Source organism: Dipodomys merriami, unplaced genomic scaffold, assembly GCF_024711535.1.
Source record: "Dipodomys merriami isolate MVZ:Mamm:240054 unplaced genomic scaffold, mDipMer1.0.p SCAF_48, whole genome shotgun sequence".
NCBI lineage: Eukaryota > Metazoa > Chordata > Mammalia > Rodentia > Heteromyidae > Dipodomys > Dipodomys merriami.
In genome coordinates, this window is record NW_027206046.1 from 2,644,956 (window position 1) to 2,672,744 (window position 27,789).

The following is a 27,789-nucleotide window of genomic DNA, read 5'->3' on the forward strand; positions in this document are numbered from 1 at the left end:
ATTCAAGTCTGTTTGCACACCCATTTTACTCTGTGCAAATATGTAAGAAAATTTCACCGCAAAATGACATGAAAAGCTATATTGGGGGAAAAGTAGTTGACAAAATACATCGGCATTAGGTATACTGAAAAGTAAAAGCCATCATCAGTGGAAGAAAGAACACTTACTCAGAGGGACTTACTCAGAGGACATGGCAGGTGTCCTGGCTCATCGCAATTATTCTATCTTCCAAACTGCCCTGTCCTTCCTCAGGAAGGAGGTTCAAATCAGCCCCCATAGACAAATGTGAAAGACTTATTCACTGAGCCAGCAAAAGTCAGGAACTTGTAGCATTGTTCAAGTTGTATGTTTAAGCACTGAACAAGAAATAAGCAAGAGCTCAAGGCCCTGAGTTCAAACTCCACTACTGGCACAAAAGATAAAGACATCTAATCCTGGAATGTATGCAATGGTAGCTTTAATCCAAGGGAAAAGAGATGTATAGAAATGGGAAAATTACATATTAGTTTAAGCAAAAAGGCCAGACTTATACATTAGGTCCAAATATGAAATAGAAAAAAGAAATGTAGTTTCCCCGCACACATCAACTCCTGGCCATCATTTTCATCAAATAGGCACAATGCTGGGTTTGAATGATTCATTGCTCTTAATACTAGAAACTCAAAATATCTCTAATTAACCCTCAAAAAGAAAGAACTGCTCAAGTGGCAGAGCACCAGGCAAGAGCAGAAACAACTGAAGTGAGAGCAGGAAATTCATGACCCACTACCTGCATAAGAAAACAGCAAAGAAGCCTGCAGACAACAGCTGCTATGCTAAGGCTGAGTCTTGTCTCTCTGGGGATCAGGACATGTAGTATTATTTTTCTATCTCCACCTACTTCAACCTGAACACTAAAATGAGTCACTAAAATGAGCCTCTTTTGAGACTGTGTGTAACTCTCTTTTGTGAAATACCCTATAATGTTAATCCCATGTATCTCAAGGACCAGTGATGTTTGGCCCAATGGGTAGATGCTAGCCTTGAGCAGAAAAGCTCAGCAATAATGCTAAGGCCGACATGCCAAAGAACCTATGCATTACACACATTTCTCAATGGCTTAATGAGTTTTCCATATGTTTCAAGGTAGGGTTTATTTCTTTTTAGTTAAATGAGATAATTCCTAGTCATATATTCCAAGTTTCATGGTTCCATTCTGCCTTTTTTTTCTTCAAAAATGCTCTGGAGATAAGGACCATTTCTAATATATGTGTTAAAGCAAAGCAGATTTTTTTCTTCATGAATCAAAGCATTTTATGTGGGTGGTCCATGTGTGCATTATTGAAACCATATACAGCTATATTTGAAAAGATGATGCAGCTGACCATGGAGATGGTATGGAGATATGATTGGCTTAACTGTAGAATAACCCATTGGTGAGTGGGGGTGTGGCTGTTCATGTTCTATGGGAGCATGTGGAATGATTTATAGAACACCAAATAGATTCCAGCTAGCCAAATGCGGATCAGGATGATGTGGTACTCTGTAGTGAATTGTGAAAGAATAGGAAAAACATCTTCGATATCCAGATACATTTTCTGAATGGAGTTATGAGGGATTTCTCTCTGTCTGTCTGTCTGTGTTTGGTCGTGGAGCTTTAACTCATGTGGGCACTGTCTCTGAGCTCTTTTTTCCCAAGGCTAATACCCTCCTACTTTGAGTCACAGCTCCCCTTCCAATTTTCTGGTGCCCTGGGTCCTGTGTCACTAGATAAAATAAACTAGTGTCTAAGGCCTTCCAGAGGGCTTTGTGTTCCCAGGGCTGTGGGAGGAAGAGGGTGGGGCCTCTCCACCCCGCCCCTAACCCCGCCCCTACCCGCCCCGCGGAGAGGAGCTGGGGAGGACGCCTTCCCTAGTGGCCCAGCCGAGCCACAGCCCCGCCCCTCCCCGCCCAGCCTGAAGTCCCGCCCCTCCCGCCCCGGAAGCCGGGTCTGCTCCTCTCCCGACGCCGACGGTGCTGGGCTCCTTGTGGTCCCGCGGCCCTTATAGTTCGGTTGTGGCGCCCGGGCGGAAAGTTGAAGCGGACGGATTGTGGCCGGCGATGGGCTTGGGGTGAGTGGAGGCGGCGGCGGCCTGAGGGTCGCGTTTAATCGGTAGCAGGGATACAGGCGAAGGGTGAGGTGAGAAGAGCCGCGCAGGCCCAGCGCCCGGCCATCGCGGCCTCCCCGCGCCGGCTGTGGGGCGCCATTCCCGGGGTCCCTGCGCTCCGCGACCCGGGACTGCCGAGCGCTGTGTGAACAGCCCCGTTTCGCCCCGTTTTAGGCCCCTCTCTGCCCCGCTTTCCTCAGGAGGGACTTCCCGGTCTCGGATTCTTTTCGCTGATTTTAGAGGTTGGTGGTCGGTTGTTTGGGGGGGGGGGGGAGGGCACCTCCCGTCGCCGTCCGTATGGAAGCACATTTGCAGCCAGACGTCTGCCCGGGAGAAGGCTGACAGGTAGCTGCGGCCTCCGCGGCGGCTGCGACACTCAGACGAGGCCCACGCTTTGAGGCTCGCCCCCTGAGGGGTTTGGTTTTGTTCTAGCGCTGGTTCTGGGGCCTTGAACTCAGGGCCTGAGCCCGTCCCTGAGCTCAAGGCTAGCGCCCTACCACTGGAGCCACACTTGCACATCCCGTGTTCTTTGGTAGGTTAATGGAGATTAAAAAAAAAAGAAAATCTCAAGGACTAGGATTCCTGGCAGGCCTGGCTTCGAACCACCATCTTCACCTCTCAGCCTCCTGATAAGATTACCAGCGTGAAAAAAAAAAAAAAAGATTACCAGCATGAGCCGCTGATGCAGGCCTTAGCTGGAGGTTGTTCTGTAGAGCTGCTGAGACGCTTCAATCACTTTTCTTCAAGCATCCATCCAACACCGTGTTCTGTCACACACAGAGAACATGACTGAAGAGCGAAGCAGCAGGGCAGCAGGGCTGTTTAAAGCGGTGCTGCTACGACATTTTTAACAGGGTTATGTTGAACAAACAACTTTAATGAGGCAGAGATGAGGGAGACAAATTTAAATTTTTCTATCAAACTAGTTAAACATTTGGGACTTCTCAGGAGTGAATTTTTTTTTCTGGTTAACCTATTGATGTGGAAATCTGAACTCCTATTTGAAACATATCTATGTCTATTATGTGGTTTTAAAAAAAGAACCGCTTTTGCTGTTTAACCTGTGTTCCTAACCCCCTGTTTAAAACATTGTTTTCAGTCAGGTTTAATTCTAGTTACTTAGCAGGCTGAGACCTAGAGGATCACATCTCAAATCCAACCTAGATCGAATCCTAGAGATTCCCATCTTAGTACTGGCACACTCACAAAATTTAAAATAATCCTATGCACAAAAATAAAGAAATAACAAATACAGAGACCCACTAATGTGGATACAATTTGTTGATCCTTTGTTAAGAAACTATAGTGTGCTGGGCACCAGTAGCTCAAGCCTATAATCCTAGCTACTTAGGAGGCTGAGATCTGAAGAGTTCAAAGCCAGCCCAGGAGCCTGGCGCCGGTGGCTCACACTTGTAATCCTAACTACTCAGGAGGCTGAGATCTCATGATCAAGGTTCAAAGCTAGCCCAGGCAGGAAAGTCTGTGAGACTCATCTCCAATGAAGTACCAGAAAACCAGAAGAGTGGCTATGGCTCAAAGTGGTAGAACTCTAGGCTTAAGTGAAAAAGCTCAGGGACAGCGCCAGGCCCTGAATTCAAGCTCTACCACGAAAAGGAAAGGAAAGAAGGGGAAAGGGAAGGAAAGGAGAGAGAAACTGTAGTCTGTTGACACAATGAAATAGCATGTAGTTACAAATAAATGACCCAGCTTAAAAAAAAATACATAACTAAGAAAAGTGGGTTATAGGACTATATGTGTATACTTCGTACAACTCCATATTCACATTGCTTGTGTCCTATACAATTGTGGAAGACTTTAGGTAGATGTAAAAACATTATACAAGGATAATGTTCACTGTTTGTTTTTTGGAATTCATTTCAAAATGTTGAACAATAGCCAGACTGCTTGCTGGTACAATGCCCAAGCACGGATGTGTGAAATTGTAAAATTCAAATTATAAGGGAGCTGTTGGAAACTTAGAACATAGTGGTTCACAAGAGCCAAATTACATTTTATTTATATATTTATTTAATTTTACTTTGAGGCTGCTATTGGGGCTTGTATTCAGGGCTTCATGCTTTCCCTCAACTTGCTGGTTCATGACTGATGAGCAGACTGGCTCCAAAATGAAAGCCTCTGACCTTAGCTTCCTGAGTATCTAGTATTACAGGCCACCAGCATTAAGCTATAGTGTGTGTGTGTGTGTGTGTGTGTGTGTGTGTGTGTGTGTGTGTGTGTGTGTGTGTGTGTGTGTGTATCTCTCTCTTCCCCCCCTCTATATATGTATATATACATAAATGTATATATGTAAGTATATATGTATATTTATATAAATAAATACATATTTTATATAAAAATTGAAAGTTGGAAGTAAGGCCTACCTTTAATGCTTTTTCCCACTGGTAATAAGGTAGCCCTTGATTCACAGGTGTAGATAGTGTGTTTTGAGTGTGTCTGGGAGTGGTCTTCCCAGTGAATTAGGCTGCTGTCTTCTGTCTTCTTTCTCCCAGAATTCTCTGCAGATTGACCTATATAGGGGTCACCTTGCCTTATTTCTGGAAAATTGGTTACAGTTATGGTGAAAAGATACTGCTTTCCTTCTGTGACACTTCTTTTTTTTTCCCCACAGCATTTCACTATTTGTAGCTTGTTGTCTGCATTCTGACTGGGCTCGCTTGGATTCTGTTCACCATGCCAACAGTGGTGGTGATGGACGTGTCCCTCTCCATGACTCGGCCTGTGTCAATCGAGGGGTCTGAGGAATACCAGCGGAAGCACCTTGCAGCCCATGGGTTGACAATGCTGTTTGAGCACATGGCCACAAACTACAAGCTTGAATTCACAGCATTAGTGGTTTTCTCATCGCTTTGGGAGCTGATGGTCCCCTTCACAAGAGATTATAACACCCTGCAGGTACAAAAAGGAATAAAGACCCAAGTTGATTGGAAAGAAAGCAGTATGATAATAGTGTACTGATTTTAGACCTTAGAATTATTTAATACTAAATATACAGGCACTTAACATGCACAGCTATAAAGCATAATGCATAACCAATAGGTCCTAGGCCTTTCTTTTGTAAAGCTATGAGGTAGAGAAAGAGGTCATGGGGGCTGGGAAGGTGGCTCACTGGTAAAGTGCTTGCCTCGCATTCATGAGGCCCTGGGTTCGATTCCTCAGCACCACATAAGCAGAGAAAGGTCATGTCCATTTTCTGGAATTCTTAGGAAAGGTGAAGATTTCAGCATACCATGCTTCAGTCCCTAAATTCAACATTTTTTGCCATTCTGCTGTTTTCTACTTTCTCATACAATTTTAAGGTAATGAAAAATAGCCCTTATTAAAAGACACACACACACACACAATTTCTTCTAGAAAGTTCAGAATGATGCTTAGATATTATTGATGCCAAGATATTATTTTTTATCTTTTTCTTCCTTTTTTCCATCCTGGGGCTTGAATTCAGGACCTGGGCGTTATCCTTGAAATTTTTGCTCAAGGTTGGCACTCTACCACTTGAGCCATAGCTCCACTTCCAACTTTTTTGCTGGTTGATTGAGATAAGAGTCTCATGGACTTTCCTGCCCAAGGTGGTGTCAAATGTCGTTAGATCTCAGCCTCCTGAGTAGCTAGGATTACAGGAATGAGCTACTAGTACCCAGCTCAATGTTGTCATTTTAAAATCTTAATAGGTATTGTCTTTCAAAGATATTTTTCTGAGATAAGCCAGATGTCTTTTTTTTTTTCAAATTCTTTATTGTGATTAAGTGATTACATAATTTTCCAAATTTCACTGTATTTCGAGATAGTGATGCTTAGTTAAAATCACAAACACATTCTAATTTCATGGGGCAAGTTGTCTGTCGTGATCTATAATATTTATGAGTTCTATGAGCTAGCCAGATGTCTTTAAACCATTAATATCTCCTATAGTTCTTAGCACAGTGTCTTGGCCAGTGAGTAGACAATAAGTGTTTCTGAAATTAAACTGAGCAATTAAATAATTGTTGGGCAATTTGGAAATGCAGGATTAATGCAGTTTGAATTCTTAGTAATTTTTTTGTTGTTGTCTGTCGTGGGCCTTGAACTCTGGGCCTGAGCACTGTTCCTCAGTTCTTCAGCTCAAGGCTAGTGCTCTACCACTTGAGCTACAGTGCCACTTCTGGTTTTCTGGTGGTTTATTGGAGATAAGAGTTTCATGGACTTTCCTGCCCCTGCTGGCTTTGAACCGCAATCCTCAGATCTCAGCCTCCTGAGTAGCTAGGATTGCAGGCATGAGCCAATGGCGCCTGGCTGAATTCTTACTAATTTTTATTAAAGCTTTCCTTTTATTATCTTGCATCTTTATGAGACTTAAAAATTTTTTTAATCGTACTGTACTGGTGGACTCTTTTGGTGTTACTGAGTCTTGAATTCAGGACCTCATGCTTGGAAGGTAGATGCTCTACCACATGAGTCATATTTCCAACCCTTTTTTGTACTGGGTATTTTCAGATTATAGTCTCAGTTTATGCCCTGGATGGTTTGGGCTTTGATCCTTCCACTTGTGCTTCCCCATGTCAGTGGGGATAACAGGTGTGTGCTACCACACGTAGTCTTTGGTTGAAGTAGAGTCTTGTGAATTTTCTCCCCGGGCCAGCCTCTTAACAGCAATTTCCCAATCTCTGCCTCTCAAAAAGTTAGGATTACGGGCGTAAGCCACCCCACTCTGCTTGTACTGGTTTTCTTATAAGTTATTTAGCTAAAGATTTTTTTGGTGTTTAGCAGTTCTAAAATTTAGAGAATTGCAATGTAATGAATGAGGTGTAAGAGGTAAAAGCAGAAGCTCTGGAGTCAGGCCACTTCTTAAAAATTTCCTCATTTAGGGCTGGGAAGGTGTCTCAGTGGTAGAGCGCAGGCCTTGCATGCCAGAGGCCCTGGGTTCGCTTCCTCAGCACCACATAAGCAAAAGAAAAAAAAGCTGAAAGTGGCACTGTGGCTCAAGTGGTAGAGAGTTAGCCTTGAGCTGAAGAGCTGAGGGACAGCGCCCAGGCCCAGAGTTCAGGCCCTATGATCGGGCCCCCGCCAAAAAAATATTCCTCATTTAAAAGTAGGGTGAACAATGGTAGGATGATTAAATCCATGTAAAGTGCAGAGAATGTGTTTAGCAGATTATGGTTAATGGTCCATACATTTTGGTCATTACTTAAAGCTTATTTCATTGTCCATTACAGTTGAGGAAGTCTGTTTTGCTGTGTGTGTGTGTGTGTGTGTGTGTGTGTGTGTGTGTGTGTGTGTGTGTGTGTGTGTGTGTGTGTGTGTGTGTGTGTGTGTGTGTGTGTGTGTGTGTGTGTGTGTGTGTGTGTGTGTGTGTGTGTGTGTGTGTGTGTGTGTGTGTTTTCTGGAACCTATGCTTTGGGGCTTACAGAAACTCAGTGTTTGCTGTATGATACTCAGACTTCGTACAGTTTATATTGTTTCTAATAACAAAACAGCAGAGAATAATGAGCAATTTTTTTCTCGCCCAATAAGGAAGCACTGAGTAACATGGACGATTACGACAAGACATGCCTAGAGTCCGCACTGGTTGGTGTCTGTAACATTGTTCAGCAAGAATGGGGCGGTGTGATCCCTTGCCAGGTAATGCTTAGTTTTTTTTCAATGTCCTTAGTTAATATCATTAACGAGCCAGGCACTAGTGGCTCACACCTGTAACCCTAGCTACTAAGGAGGCTGAAATCCAAGGATTGCTGGTCAAAGCCAGCCCAGGCAGGAAAGTATATGAGCCTCTTATCTCCAATTAACCCAAAAAGAAAAAAAAAAAGTAGAGTTATGACTCAAGTGGTAGAGTGCTAGCCTTGAGCCAAAAAAGCTCAGGGACAATGCACAGGGTCTGAGTTCAAGCTCCAGGACTGGCACCAGCAAGAAAGAAAAAAGGAAGAGAAAATATAGACCCCCCAAACTGGCCTGTAAATCTTAGGTATTCAAGAGGCTGAGATCTGAGGATCTCAGTTTGAAGCTAGCTGAGGCTAGAAAGTCCGTGAGACACTTGTCTCCAGTTAAGTAGCAAAAAGCCAGATGTGGAGCTGTGGCTCAAGTGATGGAGCACTAGCCTTGAATGAAAAAGCTAAAAACGGGCTAGGGAATGTGGTTTAGTGGAAGAGTGTTTGCCTAGGCTGCATGAAGCCCTGGGGACGATTCCTCAATACCACATCAACAGAAAAAGCCAGAAGTGGTGCTGTGGCTCAAGTGGTAGAGTGCTAGCCTTGAGCACAGAGAGACTCAGGGACAACACCCAGACCCTGAGGTTAAGCTACTAGGAGTGCATGTACACATGCATGAGCACATGTGCAAAACATACAAATCATTAACCACTGTAGTGTTGATTTTCCTCAGGCTTTAACCGCCTACGTTATAACTCCACAAACTACATTTTACACTATTTGTACAGTTTTTAAAGAAGGCATTAAATCACTGTAATCGTATCACACGAATTTAAGTCATACTAATGTGTTCAGAAAGCAGACCTATGCGTCGAGGAAAGTATTTTCCTGGTAAATTGATGTACTGAAAATTTATATTGTTTATAGAAAGACAAAAGGCTCACAGTAGAATTTATAACTATTCACTGAAGGACGGATTATAATTTTGTGTGGTAGAATTGTAAACACGGAACAATAGTGTCTATTCTTCATTATCTCAGTGTAGCAGTTATTCAGCAAATTTCTAACCATCTCAACTGAGTTGTCTAAAAAGTGAAGAGTATCATAAAGACTTGCTCTTGTGGGACACCAGTGGCTCACGCCTGTAATCCTAGCTACTCAGAAGACTGGATTTGCGGATCTCCATTGAAAGCCAACCCAGGCAGGAAAGATGAAACTCTCATCTCCAGTTAAACACTAAAAAGTTGGTAGTAGAATTGTGGGCCAAATGGGAGAGTGCTAGCCTTGAGCAGAAAAAGCTAAGGGACAGTACCCAGGCCCTGTGTTCAAGCTCTAGTACCTGCATTTTTGTCTTAAATGCATAAATTCAAAATACATGATTTGGTCTTGTCTATGAGGATGGATGTTAAGGAGAGCAGAGAGAGAGAGAAAGAATGGTGGACACAAACAGTCATAATATTCAATGTACATATTGAAACTGGGACTAGAAAACTTCAGATGGATAAGTTTGGAGTACATAGAAAAATGATAGAAAGGTTGACACTGATCAAAGTGTATTCTACATATCAGTTGACGTTGAATTAAAACTCTGTGGTATAACTAGTTAAAGATAATTTTAGCTGTGGGCCAGTGGCTCACATGTATAATCCAAGTTACTTAGAAGGCTGAGATCTGAGGATCCAGGTTCAAAGTCAGCCCAGCAAGAAAGTCTATGAGGCTCTTATCTCTAATTAACCATCAGAAAACCAGAAGTGCAATTGTGACTCAAAGTGGTAGAGTGCTAGCCTTGAGCAAAAAGAGCTCAGGGATAGCACCCAGGCCCTGAGTTCAAGTACCATGACTGACAAGAGAAAATAAAGACAATTAAAAAAAATAAGCCAGGCATCAGGGGCTCATGCTTTTAATCCTACCTACTCAAGAGGCAGAGATCTGAAGCTCATGGTTTGATGCTAGCCTGGGCAGGAAAGTCTGTGAGACTTTTATCTCCATCTAACCAGTAAAAAGGCAAAAGTAGAGGTGTGGCTCTAGTGGAAGAACACCAGTCTTGAGCAAAATAGTTCACAAATAGAGCCCAGGCCCTGAGTTCAAGCCCCAAGACCGGCACATAAACAAACAAATAAATCACACAGTTTGCTAGATTTTCACAAATGGAAGCATGTATGTATATATATCCTTACTACAAGTAAGACCTAGACCATACCCATCACCCCACAAAGCTCCCTGCACATTCCTGTGGCAGTGAAAGCAAACCTGGGTGGAGCTGTTGGGCATGTGGCTTAATGGATACTTGTCCTCTGCACACAGGTCGTTCTGGTGACGGACGGCTGTCTCGGCATTGGTAGAGGGTCCCTGAGACATTCCCTAGCGACACACAATCAAAGGAGCGACAGCAACAGGTTCCCGCTGCCTTTCCCTTTCCCGTCTAAGATATACATCATGTGCATGGCAAACCTGGAAGAGGTAATGCCTTCTGCTAACTGCTTTTTAGATGGGTTAGGTAAATCCCAGGGCTCGGTTTATTTTTCAGTATATTCAATGAACACTCTTGCGTACGGTATAACATTTAGCTTTGAAAAGACTTGATTTCACATGCTCTTTGACATAACAACACTCACCTCTCCGAGAGTATAGCTGGAGATGCCCATTCTGCTGATGACCATGAAGGGTTGAGATGGTCTTTTTTTTCTGTCCATTCCTCCAGAAATGTTGACAGAGGTATACTTTAGGTTTTTTCTGTTTTGGGGAGGAGGGTTTGGAACGGGGGAACATAGGTCTTTTTGTTTGTTTGTTGAGGTGCTGGTATTGGGGCTTAAAATCAAAGCCTGGATGCTGTCCCTGAGCTTTTTGCTCAAGACTAGCACTCTACCATTTTGAGCCACAGCTCCACTTCTAGCTTTTTTGGTAGTTTAGTGGAGCTGAAGATCTCACAGATTTTACTACTCAGGCTTGGCTTCAAACTGCCATCCTCAGCTCAAACTGCCATCCTCAGCTCTCAACCTCCTGAGTCGCTAGGATTACAGGCATGAGCCACCAGCACCTGGCTTCTGATGTGTTTTATTAAATACTTCCTGCTTTTCCATTGAGTCAGGAATTATTTCACTTTACCTCAGTTTTTCTCTCTATAAAATGCTGATAATTGATGGCTCTTGCCAAACCATGTCAGGAACAGGTTGTAGGGAAGATGCTGTATGGCTACTAACTGTGGTCTCCTGAGAATCTGCAGAACTACGTATGAATAAAGTACCTCTTGTAACCTTGAGGCAGATTGCAGTAGTTGAGGTAAGAAGGTCCATGAGACTCAGTATCTCCACTAAACTACAAAAAAATCTGGAAGTGGAGTTGTGGCTCAAGTGGTAGAGTGCTAGCCTTGAGCAAAAAGCTCAAGGACAACACCTAGGCTCTGGAATTGAGCCCAGGAACTGGCACACACACAGAACAATTGTTGTGTTCCTTCCTTCTTTATTTGTATTTTTTTTGGGGGGGTGGGGGTGCGGTCGTGGGGCCTAAACTCTGGGCCTGGGCGCTGTCCCTCAGCTCTTCAGCTCAAGGCTAGCACTCTACCACTTGAGCCACAGCACCACTTCCGGCTTTTTTCTTTTTGCTTATGTGGTGCTGAGGAATCGAACCCAGGGCCTCATGCATGCAAGGCAATCGCTCTACCACTGAGCCACCTTCCCAGCCCCTGTAGTTACTTCCTTCTGATATTGACTGTTAAGAAAATCATCTCACGGACTCAACACCCGTAATCCTAGCTATTCAGGAGGCTGAGATCTGAAGATCACGGTTCAAAGCCAGCCTGGGCAGGAAAGTCCATGAGACTCTTATCTACCAAAACTCCCAAAAAAGCTGCAAGTGGAGCTGTGGCTCCACTTGAGACTTGAGACTCTTATCTCCAATTAACAACTCAAAAAAACTGCAAGTAGCTCTAGGCTGAAGTGGTAGAGCACTAGCTTTGAATACATAGAGGCTCAGGGACAGCATTCAAGCCCTGAGTTAAAGCCCTGCAACTGACAAAAAAAAAGTATAAGGCCTTGAGTTTAAGCCCCAGTACCAGAACCAAAAGAACAAACAAACAAACCGTTTATTGCCCATTTTGTTACAGTGGCTGTGGCCTTGGTGTGCTGGTAGTGATGTGGTGATTTGTTCTACTTTAAAGGTGTCCTCTCTTGCTTTGTAGCTTCAGAGCACCGATTTCCTGGAATGCCTTGAACGTCTCATAGACCTCAACAATGGTGAAGGGCAAATTTTTACTATTGATGGCCCCCTGTGCTTGAAAAACGTGCAGTCTATGTTTGGGTGAGTATATGCCTTAAAGTTGTTTTTTGAGGGGTCGGGGGTGGGGGCTTCTTTACAATCTGATATTATCATTTGACAACCAAGAAGAACAGTTACTGTATTATTTCTTCAGTCTAACGTTCTCCCAACTGAGCTATTTCGGCGACCTCTCAGTTACTGTATTATTTCTAACAGTGTGAGTCCATTTTCCCACAGTTGCCCGTTTCTCAGGTAAAATAAGGTGGTCATGCTTTAAAAAGACTCAGCTGTTCCCAAGTTTAACTTGCTCTGGGGTTTCTCTCTCAATTGAAATTTCCTCTGTAAAAACATCAAAATGTTTTCCATTTCACAAGTAGATTTAGTTTTGGAATCAGTGCGAAGGTTTAACCACCTTTACATCTTGAAATGTTACTTTCATGTGTACAGTCCTTTTATGTGTACCACATGTGAACTCTTCCTCCCTTAACAAGTCATGATCATCTTCTAGAAAGCTGATAGACCTGGCATATTCGCCTTTCCATGCTGTGCTCAAGTGTGGCCACCTGACCGCTGACGTCCAGGTCTTCCCCAGGCCAGAGCCATTCATTGTAGATGAAGAAATCGATCCTATCCCAAAAGTCATTAAGACAGGTAATGCATGAAAAATTCCCTCCTGGCCTTCCTCTTTTCTCTGCCCTCTTTTCACTTGTGACTTACTTTCTCCCCATCTAGGAGGGTTGGAAAGAATCTTGTATTCTCACAGGGAGGTGCTAGTGTCATCAGCCCTTGATTTTTTTTTCTTTTTTGCTGGTCCTGGGGGCTTGAACTCAGGGCCTGGGCATTGTCCCTGAGCCTCTTTTGCTCAAGGCTAGCCCTCTACCACTTGAGCCACAGCACCACTTCAGACTTTTTCTGTTTATGTGATACTGAGGAATCAAACCCAGGGCTTCATGCAGTCCAGAGGAGAACCTTCTTAGGTGATTTGTCTATACTGAGATAATGTTTTCTGCATAGTTTTCAATCCACTCTATCACAATTACTCATTTGGAAGTGTTCTCATTTCCATCATTTTTTCTGATTCTTTTACCCACCTTAGTGTGCCAATGAGTCAGGCCTGACCCTGAATGTGCCACGCAATATATGGAGCCCGGAGGCAGGCCTGCTGGACATGCTGGTGATGAACCTGGTCCCTGCCTACCAGAAAGGCAATCTCTTCTATGTTGGAAACTACCTCCACAATTATAGACTGTGGGGGACAATGCAGCAAGTGCTGGATATTGTGTTTAAAAAGTGAGTGTTCCCCCTTCCTTCGCATCTTGGTCTGTTCAGCCCCTCCTTGCTGAGTTGTGGAATACTTGGCACCCCTCTGAACCTGTTGATTTCATGGGGGTCTTCTCACAGGAGCTTGGCATGAGACAAAGAAGTGCACCCCCTGCCTACTTTCTTAGTATGGTCTGCCCAGTACATTTCCCAGAAAAGCTACTGGAACCTCAGAAGCTTGCTTACTGAGGGGCTAGGATTACAGGCATGTGCCAGAGGCACCCAACTTCTGCCCTCACCTAGGTGAGGTTCTAGGAAATCACATTTCCCATGAGTAAATAAGGTTTCATTGGGAATTGGATGTCTGTGAATAATGTAGACCCAGGAAAGGCTAGGTGTGGGAAGACGGGTGAACTGGAGGCTGAATCACCTCAGAGACCTCAGGGAGGGATTATGTTGGCTTTACATATTTATAACTCCTGAAGCTTTTATGATTTTGTGTGTGTGCCAGTCCTGCAACCTGAACTCAGGGCCTGATTGCTGTTTCTTTGGTGCTCAGAGATACCACTACAGCATTTGAACCATAGGTGCTATTCTGGTCTTCAAAAATTAGTTTCTTTAGACTTTTACTGACTAATGTCTGATCAGACTGTGCACCTGAGATCTCATGTTCCTGATGAGCTAGAATTTGAGGTATTAGCCACTGGCACATTTTCCTTGGACCAAATGCGTATACCTCTCATAGAAGAATTTTCACTGAACTGTATAGACATATCTCACTTGTTTATGTGTCAGATTCCATTCCCATCTGGGAATGAGCCCATCCCATATGTGTCCTGTGTGGGCAGAAAAGGAGAAGCTGAGAGGTGACTTCCTCCTGTGCTCCCATAGGTACAGATTCCCGGGCCGTAACTCCGAGGAAGATGAACAAGTAAAGAAGTAAGTGGACTGTGGCACATCGAAAAGGCCCCTTCTTGTAAAATGGTATCTTTGAGGCTTCTGAATCCAACTAAAGATTTCTCCTTTGCACACCACTTGTGCTTTCCACTAGGGGCAGAGGCTTGGGATTGGAGTGGTGGCAGAGAACACAGTTGTGGTGTGGTTGTGGACTCTCAGGGATGACAGGGAGGGCTGTGTACAAAATCAGTTCCTTCTTGTTACCTATCCCAGTGAGAATATTGGAGAATTATCTTTCAGAAGCTTCTAGTCGTGGCTCGTAAAGATCACTCTGCGTGCAGGAATCTCCTCCTGCTTCCCAACATGCAAGTGTTCATATAGCAGTCCTTGCAGAAAGGGGCTATTGGAGGCCCAGGATAGAGAGGGCAGGCACTCACTCTTCCTGTCACCAATCTGCCCACAGCACCCTTTGTTCCATCTTCACCATGTGGATGGACTGCTATCCTGCAGATTTCCGAGAGCCCCAGAACCGACACCCAGTGAAAGAACTTAGCCACTATGCCATGCTCCACATGCCCTCCTCGGACCTGGTCCTCCACCTCCACATTCTTCTCGATGAGCTGGAGGAGACCGGGAAGAAAGAGACCAAGAAAGAGAGGAAGAAGTCCCTGTGTGGTCACCTCAGAGCTTGTGAGTAGGGATGGCACCTGGGCCTCTAGGGATGAGCCTAATTGCCTGGTTTGTTTTCTTATACATTCTGATGTCCCAGACACATGAGTCCTGAGTAAAGGCAGAAGAGTGACCTGGAGCTGTCCAACAACACTTACTGGCTATGAAGGGAACTGTTAGTGCACTGTGAGTGGCAAGGAGCCTAACCCATGCCTGCATGGGGTGATCAGGCCATTACTAAAGTTCTAGGACATGGCAAACCAGATGTTCTTGAAAGTTGTTCTGTCTATTGAGACAAATGCCAGGCTAAATGTTCTGTATGTGGGACTTTCTTCCATTAGTGAATTCATGTCTGTACGCACCCCCATTTTGCTCTGTGCAAATATGTAAGGACATTTCACCTCAAAATACCACCAAAACGTTACTTTGGGGGAAAACTGTTTGACAATATACAAAGGAAATAGGTAAAAGCCATCATCAATAGAAGACAGAAGACTTAGCCAGAGGGACAAAGACATGCCAGGTGTCCTGGCCCATCTCAATAATTGTAGCTTCAAGAATGCCCTATACTTCCTCAAGGTTCAAATCAGCCCTTGTTGACAACTCTGAAAGACTTATCCAATGAGCCAGCAAAAGTCAGGAACTCATAGCATGGCTCAAGTTACATGTTTAAGCATTGAACAAAAAATAAGCAAGAGCTCAAGGCCGTGAGTTCAAATTCCACTACTGGCACAAAAGATGAAACATGTAGACATGAAATGTGGGCAATGGTAGCTTTAAACCATGGAAACAAAAACATACAAATGGGAATATTACATATATAAGCAATAAGGCCAGACTTTTAAACAATTGGTGAGTAGGTATGGGCCTGTTTATGTTCTATGGGAGCATGTGGAATAATTTATGAAACACCCAATAGATTCCAGGTAGCCAAATGTGGATCAGGATGAGGTGGTACTATGTAGGGAATCATGGAAGAATAGGATATACATCTAAGATATCCATATACATTTTTCTAAATGGAGTTGTCAGGGATTTCTCAGTCTTCCTGTCTTTCTTTCTGTGTTTGTCTGTCTCTGTCTCTATTTCTGTCTGTCTCTGTCTGTTTCTGTCTCTCTCTCTGTCTCTCTGGTTTTTTTTTCTGTCTGTCTCTGTCTCTGTCTCTCCCTTTTCCTCTCTCCGTTTGGTTGTGGAGTTTGAACTCATGCTGTGGGCACTGTCTCTGAGCTCTTTTCTGCACAAGGCTAATGCGCTTCCACTTACAGTCACGGCTCCCCTTCCATTTTTTGGTGCTTAATTGGAGAGAAGAGTCTCATGGACTTTCCCGCTTGATCTGGCTTTGAACCATGATCCTCGGATTTAGACTCCTGACTAGCTAGCAGTACAGGCGAGATCCACAGCATCCAGTCAGGAATCTTTTTTAAACCTGATTTTCTAAGAAATCACATAAATGTTTCATAGCAAAGGTTTGAAGCCTGCCTTCAATGTGACAAGAAAAGAATTTTGTCAGCCTGAGACAATTGAAGATCCTGGAGTATTGTTTGTTGTTGTTTGAGTCTAGAACCCAGACATATACAAGCTACTGAAATTCTACACAATTAGCTTTACAATCTGAATCTAGGGATTCAAGTTTATATAAAATGTGAGCTCTCCATCATGCATACCTCTGAGATATGGTACATGACTTCTGCATTTCTACTGGTGTTTCAAGAACTATTTATATAATTGTTGTTTTGTAAATCTGGTGGTAGAGCTGCACACTTCTAATCAATCAGAGCTACTGGGAAGACAGACATGAGGAACTTGAAATTGAATGCCAGCCGGAGGCCAAAACTCAACAGTTGGTCTGAAAAATAATTGTAAACAAAGAACCCAGGGCAAGGCCCAAGTCCCAGAATACATTGCTTACTAAAACATTTTTGGGCAAAATGCTTATAGAACATTGATTATCAATATATAAATATATAGTTGTGTGTACATATACATTAAAAATTGATTAATATATTTGAGTGTGTGTGAGTGTGTGTGTGTGTATCTATAAAGTGAACATAAGGAAATTCAGCAAACTGTGTATGAAAAAGGCGCTGTGAGCTGGCCACCTGAGGCACAGGCCTGTGATCTTTGTGATTTAGGAATCTGGGTTCTGAGTTTCAGGGACTCTTAACCCCAGGGCCTTAGATTTTGAGACAAGACCTGAGCCCCTCTGGAGCAGCACATGGACATGCGCATTGGGAGGACAGCTGGTGCGCATGCTCAGACTGGCAATGCAGCTCCTGCGGGTCCGCCATTGCAGCTTCTAGGAGAGACAGGGGTCTGGAGCAGAGAAGTTGGCGCTGAGGTCCTGTCCAGGGAGAAGCGATGAGGAAGGGCAGCCGTGGGGAAGGGAGGCCTGTCAGGAAGCCCCGCAAGGCCTTGTGTGCAGCGGGAACTTGTGGACGTCCTTTCTGGGGCTCGGGCCTGGCTGTGCCGCCCCGTGCGGCCTCCGCGGTCTTTGGGCGCCTGGCTCCGCCATGGTTGCTGTCAGGCCGGGCAGCGCATCCTCCCGTGCCTTGCCCGGCGTGGAGCCTGCAGGACGGCCAGACCCCAGCACACGGGGTGCAGGAAGCAGTGGGGTTTGCGCAGGTGTGCTGCTGAGAGCAAGGGCGGCGGGCACCTACCCTCTGTCAACACCTTGTATTGCTGTCGCTAACCTTTCCCATGCCAGACTTTGACCAAACCACTCTGTTTTGCAAAGCCTCTGTGATGGCAGTCCACACTGTTTCAAGGCAGAAAAAAAAGAAACCATAATAAAAAGGATGGGAGATTATGCAATGGAAACTGTCTCCTGATTTCCTTTCCTGTATCTATGATGACATCCTGGGGCCTGTCTCTTAAGAAATTAATCAGCTCACTGTGGGCAAGGAATCCATTGGCTCACGTGTAACCCTAGTTTCTCAGGAGGCTGAGATCTGAGGCTCACAGTTCAAAGCCAGCCTATGCAGGAAAGTCTGTGAGACTCTTATCTCCAATTAACCACCCAAAAGCCTGAAATGGAGTTGTAGCTCAAGTAATCAAGTGCTAGCCTTAAGCAAAAGATGTTTAGGAACTGTGCCCAGGCCCTGAGTTCAAGCCTAAGGACCAGCAAGTATCTCCTTTAAGACACTAACAATTAGTGTTGATGTTCTCTGATTTTATATTCACCCAACAACTTTCAGGTGTGTGTGTGTGTGTGTGTGTGTGTGTGTGTGTGTGTGTGTGTGTGTGTGTGTGTGTGTGTGTGTGTGTGTGTGTGTGTGTGTGTGTGTGTGTGTGTGTGTGTGTGTGTGTGTCAGGGGTGTGTGTGTGTGTGTGTGTGTAGAATAATGGGGCTTGAACCCAGGGCTTTGAGCTCTTACTTAGCTTTGTCATTCAAGGCTGGTGTGCTGTACCACTTGAGCCGCATCTCCATTTCCAGCTTTTTTTCTTTTTGCTGGTCAATTAGAGCTATGGGTCTCAAGGATTTGTGTGCCTAGCCTGGCTTTGAAGTGGGATCCTCAGATCTCAGCCTCCTGAGCTAAGGTTACAGGCCTGAGCCAGTGTCACCCAGAAACCTTCTGATTTTTTTTTTGGGTCAGTCGTGGGGTTTGAACGCTGTCCCTCAGCTCTTCAGCTCAAGGGCAGTGCTCTACCACTTGAGCTACAGCGCCACTTCCGGTTTTCTGGTGGTTTATTGGAGATAGGAGTCTCACGGTCTCTCCTGCCCAGGCTGGCTTTGAACCGCGATCTTCAGATCTCAGCCTCCTGAGTAGCTAGGATTACAGGCATGAGCCACCAGCGCCCACCATATCCTTCTGATTTTTTAATAGGGCTTCCCTAAGAAGGAAAGAAAAATAATACAAACACGTAATGGTTTCATAAGCAACTTGGTCCCCTTGATCCGCTTTTTTGAACAATTTTAATAAACTGATATTTTGCTTTCCAAGTCTCTAGGAAGTCAATCACTCAGAATTAGTCCACCAAGAACTGGGAATGTGGCTTCAAGGTAGAATGCTTGCCTAGCATACATGAAGTCCTGGGTTCGATTCCTCAGTATCACATAAACAGAAAAAGCCGTAAGTGGCACTGTGGCTCAAATGGTAGAGTGCTAGCCTTCAGCAAAAACTAAAAGAAGCTCAGGGACAATGTCCAGGCCCTGAGTTTAAGCCCCAGGACTGCAAAACAAACAAACAAACAAATAAATATAAAAAAAGAATTAGTCCACCAAGATCTGATCATTCATTATGACCACTAGTACACTTTTAAATTTTAGAACTTAAGTTTTAAGGTAACAGATCAGACTATGGCTCTGAGCTTGAAGTACCAGGACAATGATTCCCTGACTGAGTTACCACCATGGGAGGGGGGACTAGACAACTCTCCAGGAGACATTCTCACTGATCCTTCTCAATAACACAAGATGAGAAATCATGGCCAAGTGATCAGGCTGCAGCATTACTTACCTAAAGCTCAGTGTCTGCTCAAGCATAACATAGCAGGCTGGGAATGTAGCTTAGTGGTAGAGTGCTTGCCTAACATGCAGGAAGCCCTGGGTTCGATTCCTCAGTACCACATTAAACAGAAAAAGACAAAAGTGGTGCAGTGGTTCAAGTAGTAGAGTACTAGCCTTGAGCAAAAGACATCCAGGGACAGTGCCCAGGCCCTGAGTTCAAGCCCCAGGACTAGCAAAAAAGGAAAAAAGAAAAGAAAAAGGCAAAACATAGACTTGAAGTAGGTGAGACCAGCTAGATTGAGGAAAGAAGTTTGAAGCACTCATGGCAGTCTCAGTCTGGGATCTTCATGCTGGCAAAGATGTTTCCAGCATCTTTCTTTGCTACTTTTTTTTTGGTCTGTGTTGTGCCATAACAGGACTTGAACTCTGGGCCTGGGCACTGTCCCTTGGGTTTTTCACTCATGCTTGGTGTTCTACCACTTGAGCCACAGCTCCACCACCAGGTGTTTTTTTTTGGTGGTTCATTGGAAATAAGAGTCTTTCAGCCCTTCCTGCCTTGGGTTGGCTTCAAACCATGATCCTCAGATCTCAGCCTCCTGAAGAGCTAGGATTACAGGTGTGAGCCATGAGGCAGGCTCTCTGCTACTGCCATTTTGTAAGCACGTAGTTTCAAGATTATTTGAATTTGTATTTCCTGGATGGCAAACCCTGCACAGCCCCAACTGCATCTACTTTTCTTTGTTTCCCACTCTGCTGATTTTCTTTTTTTGTTTGGTTTTTTCTTTTTTTTGGTTCCGGTCATGGGGCCTGAACTCTGGGCCTGGGCGCTGTCCCTCAGCTCTTCAGCTCAAGGCTAGCGCTCTACCACTTGAGCCACAGCGCCACCTCCGGCTTTTTTCTTTTTGCTTATGTGGTGCTGAGGAATCGAACCCAGGGCCTCAGGCATGCAAGGCAAGCGCTCTACCACTGAGCCACCTTCCCAGCCAACTCTGCTGATTTTCTACTCAGTTGACACCATAGAAATCATCGTGGGTAACCTTTGAACTTGAACAAGATATTCAGGGCCCCTGGCCAGTGGGGTGGGTCTCCCTCACGGATTAGCTGTTACAGCCAGTGATTAGCGCTTAACCTGGTCTTTCAGAAATAACAGAAATGCTGCCAGGTTTCTCGGTTCCTTTAAGTGTTGTGGACAGAGCTAGCCCTGAGTCCTGGCTGCAGGTTGGGTTGCTATGGGAGCAAGCAGCATCCTTGGCCACCTGCTCCTCAGAAGAACCCCTCCCTGTGCCAGCTTAATAATGGCACTTTCTAGTACCTTTCTTTGTTGCTGGCATAGGTGTCTCTGCCCTCCCCAAGCCAGCTGAACAATAGCCAGGGTCTCTCACAAATATGTGGCATGGAAAATACAGGCAACAATGTGATGGGGTTAGCTGTGTCCGTCGCTGGCCTTCATGACCCTAGGGGACGGGTGAGATTTTACATTAGACAAGATCAACTCAGAAGTGCCAGTGGGAGATTCTTGTCTAAGCACTGGGCATGGCTGGCTTGTGGGGTTCCAGAGGCTCATCTCAGTGTTTCCTTCGCCTGCATTAAAGGCTGCTGGCTACAGCAGCCTGTCCTGGTAAAGACACTGAAAGGGAACCCATAAGCGAGCAAAAGGGCCACAGAGATACAGAGATGCCCTAGCTCCTTGTTGGGGCTCCTGAAAGTGGAAGTGTACGTATGTGGAAGCCCTCACTTTAGGCTGCACTTGATTTGTAAACTAAAATCAGTGACTTGTGTTGCTTGTGTGCCTGGATTCTGCCCACCTGCACACTTCCCTGTACAGTTCGCCCAAACACCGAGGAGGATACAGTACACTATACTCACCACTCTGTAAATAAACTGAGGCTCAGAGACATGGGCCTGGCTTCCTTGGTAAGCAGCAATGCCAGCCTTCAAATCTGAGATTCCTACACTTGATTTGTCCTCTTGAAAGAAGAAAACTCTCTTTTCCTGCCTGCCAGCTAACCAGCTCCATGCTCAGTGCTCACTTCCTTATACTCCAGTTCTGATCTAGAGAGAAGAAGTACCCAAAGGCATCTGTCTTTCGCACTGATGGATCTCTGCTTCCCAAGAGTCTGGGATGCTGGGGGGGCAGCAGAGGGCAGCCTCCTTCTATCTTCCTTATTTCACACAGATTTCACTGTATGTGCAATGTCTCCATTCTTAAAGAAATACTATCCCTCTTGTAACCCAAGACTATGGTGGAGCGGCATTGCTAATGGGGCAAGATAGAAATCCTAGAAGGTAGAGCTCTCTTTTAATTTCACATCCTTAATTCTCAGTGGGCTCCCTTTGAGGCAGGACAGATAGGCAAGGAGACCAAGAAATTATATTACTTTTAGCAAATAGCATAAGAGCTCTGTGTGTCTTGGAGACTTTTTTTTTTTGGTGGTGGTGGTGGTGATAGGGCTTGAACTCAGGGCCTGGGAGCTGTCCCTGAGCTTTTTCACTCCAGGATAGTGCTCTACCACTTTGAGCTACAGTGCCACATCCAGTTTTCTGGTGGTCAATTGGAGACAAGAATCTCACCGACTTTCCTGCCTGGGCTGGCTTTGAGCTGTGATCCTCAGATCTCAGCCTCTTCAGTAGCCAGAATTACAGGCATGAGCCATCAGTGTTCAGACTGTGAATTTTCCAGAGATAGTAATAAATTAGGATCTGTTGTTGGGAGAGCAAATAATTAAACGTTTTGTGGAGGACAGCTTGGCAAAATACATGAAGTCATGAAATATGCCTCATCTTTGACGCAGCTAAATATTTCTGAGAATTCCTCCGCAGAAAGTCACAGAGAGAGAAAGGCATTCTGGACAAGCGTGTGTCAGCACCATATGTCCATCAGAGGCCAGGTCTGGAAAAATAACCTACGTGATAGAATTATTCCTGCATGTATTCATCTAACTAGTAAGCAACTCTTAAAATGTGAAGTGCCTATCGAAAGGAAAAGACATTCTTGACACAGTAAGCAAAACAAAACAAAACACAAACCCAAGGGTTAAAAATAATGGAGTAACCGAGGTAGGGTAGCATATGTCTATAGTTGTAGCTATTCTGGAAACTGAGGCAGGAAACCCACTTGAACTCTAGTTCAAGACTCACCTAGGCAACATAATGAGATCCTGTCTACACACAAATAGTTGTCCTCTTCATCCAACCAGAACCAAACTCAAGAAATGTTAGAGAGTCCCAAAAGTTTGATTAAAGTGTACTTTAGGAAGTTAGGAAGAAGAGGTCAGGTGTACTGTCACATACAAGGGTGACTGTAGATCATGACAAAGTGTAAAGCCAGAAGATGGAATTTGGATTGTTTTCACTATAAAAGAAATGATGTGTTTGAAGAGATCAGACAGACAGACAGACAGACAGACAGGTAAATAGAATAGTAACCATTCATTGAGTCCAAACCAGCATAAAACATATTAATCCAATACATTACCAGTTACCATAAAGTATAAGGCAGCTATGCAACCTGGGTCTTGTGTCCAGCATAAGGAGAATTCAGGTAAGGCACAAACATAAGTAAAGATGATGGAAGGGTTTAGTAGAAGAGGAAACTGACAGAGCACATGGCATAGACACACCACAGGGAAGATGGCAGTTCAGCCCAGCTCAGCCATCTTGGCCATCTACAGAGCTTGGCCTTGGGTTAAATAGAGGGAATTGAGTCCTTGAAGATGGCTTTCTGATTGGTGGCTATACTTTCTGTTTCCTGTAATGTTATGACACCAAAGATTTACTGTCCCATTCTTATGTACTCATTCTTCTGTCTATACATCCTTATTCTTCTGTCGACCTCTGCCCCCATATCCTTGTCTGGTAGGTTTTGGTTTACCTGCTGATCATGCCATCTGCAAGTTCTGTGCTCTGATTGGTTACTTTACACTAACTCATACTAGAATTACTCTGAGTTAAATATTACACTATGTTATACATGGTTCTGAACATCATGTAATATCCTATAAATATGTACACTATATATCAGGTTAAAAATAGGAAATAACAATATTTCCTGAACAAATACTAAAAGGATATGCCCTAAAGTATTAAGTACTACTCCAGTTGTTTTATTGAAATGTATAATCATACAGAACTGACATTTGGGTAATAAACCTGATTTTATTTAGGTGGCAACATGTATAGAATTCATTCTAGAGAGAATATTAAGCTATCATAAAAACAACCCCACCTCCATTGCTATTCAAGGTGGGTAATTTAGGTGCCAATTTCATCACTTCCTAGAGCAATGCATTTTCTTCTTCATAGGCAGAACACCAGTCCTGATGGTCTTCTTGTGTCTACCTGACATACTGGCATGGCTTTGTCTTCTTACCAAGTTCCTATCATATAGACAAGGTAGCATTATGGTCCCACACTGAAGGCTGATCACCCCACATCTACCATTTTGAGAAAGGACAATTTTTAGAGTGCCTAAAGTCTATTGATTGTCTGCCTGTCTGCTTGCCTGCCTGCCTGCCTGCCTGCCTGCCTGCCTGCCTGTCTGTCTGTCTGTCTGTCTGTCTGTCTGTCTGTCTATCTATCTATCTATCTATCTATCTATCTATCTATCTATCTATCTATCTATCTATCTTGTGTGCCAGTACTGGACTTTGAACTCAAAGCCTCATGCTCTTGCTTAGCTGTTTTTGCTCTAAGCTTTCAGTCTCCATTGGAGCCACACCTCCCTTTCCAATTTTCTTGCAGGTTAATTGGAGATAAGAGCCTCATGGACTTCCCAGCCCAGGCTAGTTTTGAAACACAATCCTCAGATCTCATCCTTCCAAGTAGTTGGGATTACAGGTGTGAGTCATCAGAGCCTGGGTGACATCTTATCTTCATAAACCGCCTATGGCTTGTGTCATCAACCAAAGGGTTTCTAGCCTACCTATTCTGTCCATGATTTCAAGATGGAGGCAGCCATAAGTGACCATCTCAAAGCCTGTGATTTCATCCCACTAGACCCTACCAAAGCATTCACCACATGAGGCATCTCCCTGCCATGTTCTAGCTCTGGTCTTTTTATATCCTTTCTCCTTTTCCTCAAGCCGGTAATCCTAGCTACTTAGGAAGCTGAGATCTGAGGCTGGTGGTTCAGAGGGAACCAAGGGAAGTCCATAAGACCCTTATCTCCAATCAACTACCAGTAGTTGAGCTGTGGCTCAAGTGACAGAACATGCTAGCAATAAGTAATAAAGCTCAGGGACCATGTCCAGGCCCAGGTCCATTGCGTGCACACACACACACACACACACACACACACACACACACACGAATGAAAAGAAAAAAGCAAGGAAGAAGGAAGGAAAGAAGAAAAGAAAGAGAGAAAGAGAAAGAAAGAAAGAATGAAAGAAAGAAAGAAAGAAAGAAAGAAGAAAAGAAAGAAAGAAAGAAAGAAAGAAAGAAAGAAAGAAAGAAAGAAAAGGAAAGAAAGAAAAGAAAAAGAAAAAAGAAAGAAAGAAAGGAAGGAAGGAAAGAAGGAAGGAAGGAAGGAAAGAAGGAAGGAAGGAAAGAAGGAAGGAAGGAAGGAAGGAAGAAAGGAAGGAAGGAAGGAAGGGAGGGAGGGAGGGAAGGAAGGAAGGAAGGAAGGAAGGAGGGAAAGAAGGAAGAGAAAAAGAGAAAGAACCATCTGCACTTGGTTCCTGAGCCACTGTAATCTGTTTTATTGTTTACTGTTTGACTGACATTACTTGGTTAAGACCTTAGGAAAGAACATGTTCCATTTGCTTTTTCTACAATGAACTGGGACACTGGAATGTAAATCCGGTGTTGCATTCAAACCCCTGAGAGCTTCAACAACTGAATATGACAAGTACTGGGATGTTCTGCCTGAATGAAATCTGCTGAAGATTGTTTGAGTCTGCCTTTGTGCCACTATCCACAGGGCACTTGTAGTGTTTAGACACCTGTGTCATCCTATGGAGGTGACTCTCCCTTGGAAGGTGAAGACTTGTCTGCACCCTGACCTGTCCACTCCTGAACCCCCCTCTGAAGTTTCCTTCCTCCTGTTCTCAGGAATCAGCTCATGTGTCTTCCTCTCCAGGAGGCTGAGCAGGCTACTTGCTTGGAAGAGGCACTCTGTCTCCAGGGAGATGAGACACAATACTGTTTTGGGCAGTAACCCAACATCCTGCCCAATCCCATCTGCCAGGTATTTGTCTGGGCACCCATGGAGAAGAGAACAAAGCAATGGAAGATGTCCTTAAACAGCTTAGAGAAGAAGAGCGTGGAGTCACAAATGGGAGATGGCTCTGCATCTGCTCTTCTCTCCATGAGGCTTATCCGTTCGTTAGCTTGCATTCCTGGACTTGAGTGCCCTCCAACCATGTCTCTCTGTGGCTGAGGTGTCTCCCTTGGTCGTGTAGACAATTCTTGTATTGCCAAGGTGACATCAAAGGCTGATGTTCCCAGGGCCATTGGAGAGAGACAGTAAGAAGTGGCTACTTACCACACACAACTTAAAAAAAAAAAAAAAAGAAGCCTGGTCATTCACAGAATTGTGATGAAAACCTCACAGTCTATGGAAGGGATGTATACCTTATTGTAATGGAGATAGAGGTGTCATACAAATGGATGACTATGAGGCTTGGAGCAGAACTAGCTGTTGTTGCTGGCCTCTTCACCACTAGATCTTTTCAATACCAGGAAAATGATGAAAACATCACCATATCGAAGTAATTCTCAGTGTTTCTTTTGCACCAAGAGTTCCAAAATGAGTTTCCAGCAGTCATCTTGCAAATGCTTTGGCTGCTCTGTCCTCAGGAGAGAGATCACCTGCCCAAAGTGCCTATTGGCCCTGGACATCACCTTAGCAACCAGCACATCTGGGCTTGTTGGAGGGCTTTTGAGCTGGTGGGGGTGGGAAGTCCGTCTCCTCAGAGCCTAGGCCTTTTATTGAGGTATTGTCCCTTATTATAATGCCCTCTTTTCTTTTTCACAATAAATATTTATTATGTACCTACTGAATATCAAGTGTTGTCCTGAGTGAACAGGATGAGGTACTGCCCTCGTGGGGCTTATGTTCTGCTGCAAAACCTAATGCATCATAAATAAGTGGAGATTATGCAGAATATTGATGTAGGGAAAGGGCAAACATGATCAAAGTGACTATATTCCTGGGTGATTTGTAATCTACAGAATTCTCCCTGGCTTTCCATGTCTCCTGGTGCTTCACAGAATGGTTTTTAGACCCCACAAGCCTTTAGGCCTGAAGTGTAGGAGTCCCAAATTAGGTTTGGTCACTTGTTCCCATATACCAAATAAACAGACAAGGTGAAGGGCAGAGAAAGGAGATTCATGACATGGCAGCCATGGGAAGACAATACTTTAGTATGTGCTCAGGGATACAGACATTGGCCTCAGGTTAAATAGAGAGAATTGGGGGCAAAGGGTGAGGTGAAGTCTAAATACATCAAACAATCCCAAATCACTAGTATAGCCCCGGCTTTGTCCTTGGAGGCTTGTCCAGGAATTGTTACCACTGTATTCCTGGGCCCAAGCAGGCACAAGATGTTCCCCTGAGTTTTGAGCTGTCTCCTCTAAGATGAGAAGAAGAATACATAGCACCGTTTGAGGGGAAGTTTGCCTTCCACACAGGATGCTGATGATAGGAATTTGCTTTTTCCTCCTGCAACCCAAAGATGTTTGCAAAGGCACTGCAGCAGAGAGGAACTCGGATCCAATGGTATGGTTACACAAGTGAGCGATGTTTAGCTTATACACAAGGCCCAGAAAAACCAACAGCTTTAATGTTGCCTCTTACCTGCTCACCTTTGGAACTCTCTGCCTCCATGGGTTCAAATCTTGACCCAAGTCTGGTTCCATGAGGGTCTAGAATTTCCATGTTGGGTCAGGCAAAGCCTCCACTCACTGGGAATGAGTGTAAGTGAGAAGCCCCTAGAGCACTGGGGAGACACAGGGACCAACTGTATCTTGGAGGTGGTACAGCCACCTGGAGAATGGAGGTGGGGACAGATAACTGCAGAAACCACCAAGCTTTGTAAGGTATGTGTCTCTTGTTGGTCATGACAAGCTACCCGGAAACTCAATAGCTAAACTAGTATCTTTCCCCACTTTTTGTTTTTTAAATCACAATGAGTCTTCAGCAGGAGGATCCAAATCTGGGGCTAGGGGCTGAGCAGTCTTGGAGAATGTCTTTGTCTTGGGACTTGACATCTTTGGGCAACAGGTAACATTGGCCTCTCTTTCACCTGCCTTAAGAGTGATATCACCCTCTTCTGATGACGTGTCTATTCACAACAAGCTACTTCTCAAAAGCCTACAAGGAGAGAATTTAATGCTGTGGGAAAAAAATAAGCCTGGTTCTTTAGAAAAGGATTTAGACATGTATTTACAAGAGTGTAATGACAAGCCAAAAGGTTAATTCCTTGTAAATCTCTTTCTATGCTGTCTTGAGCTGTCACTGTGACTCATTCTACGTAAGCAGAGGAAATGCTTTCAGAAT

The 27,789-nt window shown here is 44.4% G+C and overlaps 1 protein-coding gene across 4 annotated transcripts; it reads left to right on the top strand.

The window, feature by feature from the left end:
- Window positions 1–1,997: 1,997 nt before the first annotated feature.
- On the top strand, window positions 1,998–18,041 carry LOC138808896 (integrator complex subunit 14-like). 4 transcript variants are annotated; one of them, XR_011366637.1, is made up of 9 exons: window positions 1,998–2,090; window positions 4,756–5,039; window positions 7,635–7,742; window positions 10,070–10,225; window positions 11,943–12,061; window positions 12,528–12,670; window positions 13,116–13,309; window positions 14,171–14,218; window positions 14,640–18,041. XR_011366637.1 is itself a non-coding variant. In XM_069995147.1 (7 exons), the coding sequence occupies exons 2-7, from the start codon at window positions 4,818–4,820 to the stop codon at window positions 13,124–13,126; spliced, it is 759 nt and encodes a 252-aa protein (XP_069851248.1). In that variant the 5' UTR covers window positions 1,998–2,090; window positions 4,756–4,817; the 3' UTR covers window positions 13,127–13,554. The 4 variants fall into 4 exon arrangements, 1 of the variants encoding a protein (XP_069851248.1); XR_011366636.1 differs by having other exon boundaries at window positions 14,171–18,041; XR_011366638.1 differs by lacking the exon at window positions 1,998–2,090 and adding an exon at window positions 2,348–2,368 and having other exon boundaries at window positions 14,171–18,041.
- The last annotated feature ends 9,748 nt before the right edge of the window (window positions 18,042–27,789 follow it).

Excerpts from the sequence above, each read along its gene's own strand:
- LOC138808896 (XM_069995147.1), top strand. The coding sequence starts at position 4,818 with ATGCCAACAGTGGTGGTGATGGACGTGTCCCTCTCCATGACTCGGCCT. Across the intron at positions 5,040-7,634 it reads GAGATTATAACACCCTGCAG|GAAGCACTGAGTAACATGGA; the intron begins GTACAAAAAGGA and ends TCGCCCAATAAG. Across the intron at positions 10,226-11,942 it reads GCATGGCAAACCTGGAAGAG|CTTCAGAGCACCGATTTCCT; the intron begins GTAATGCCTTCT and ends CTTGCTTTGTAG.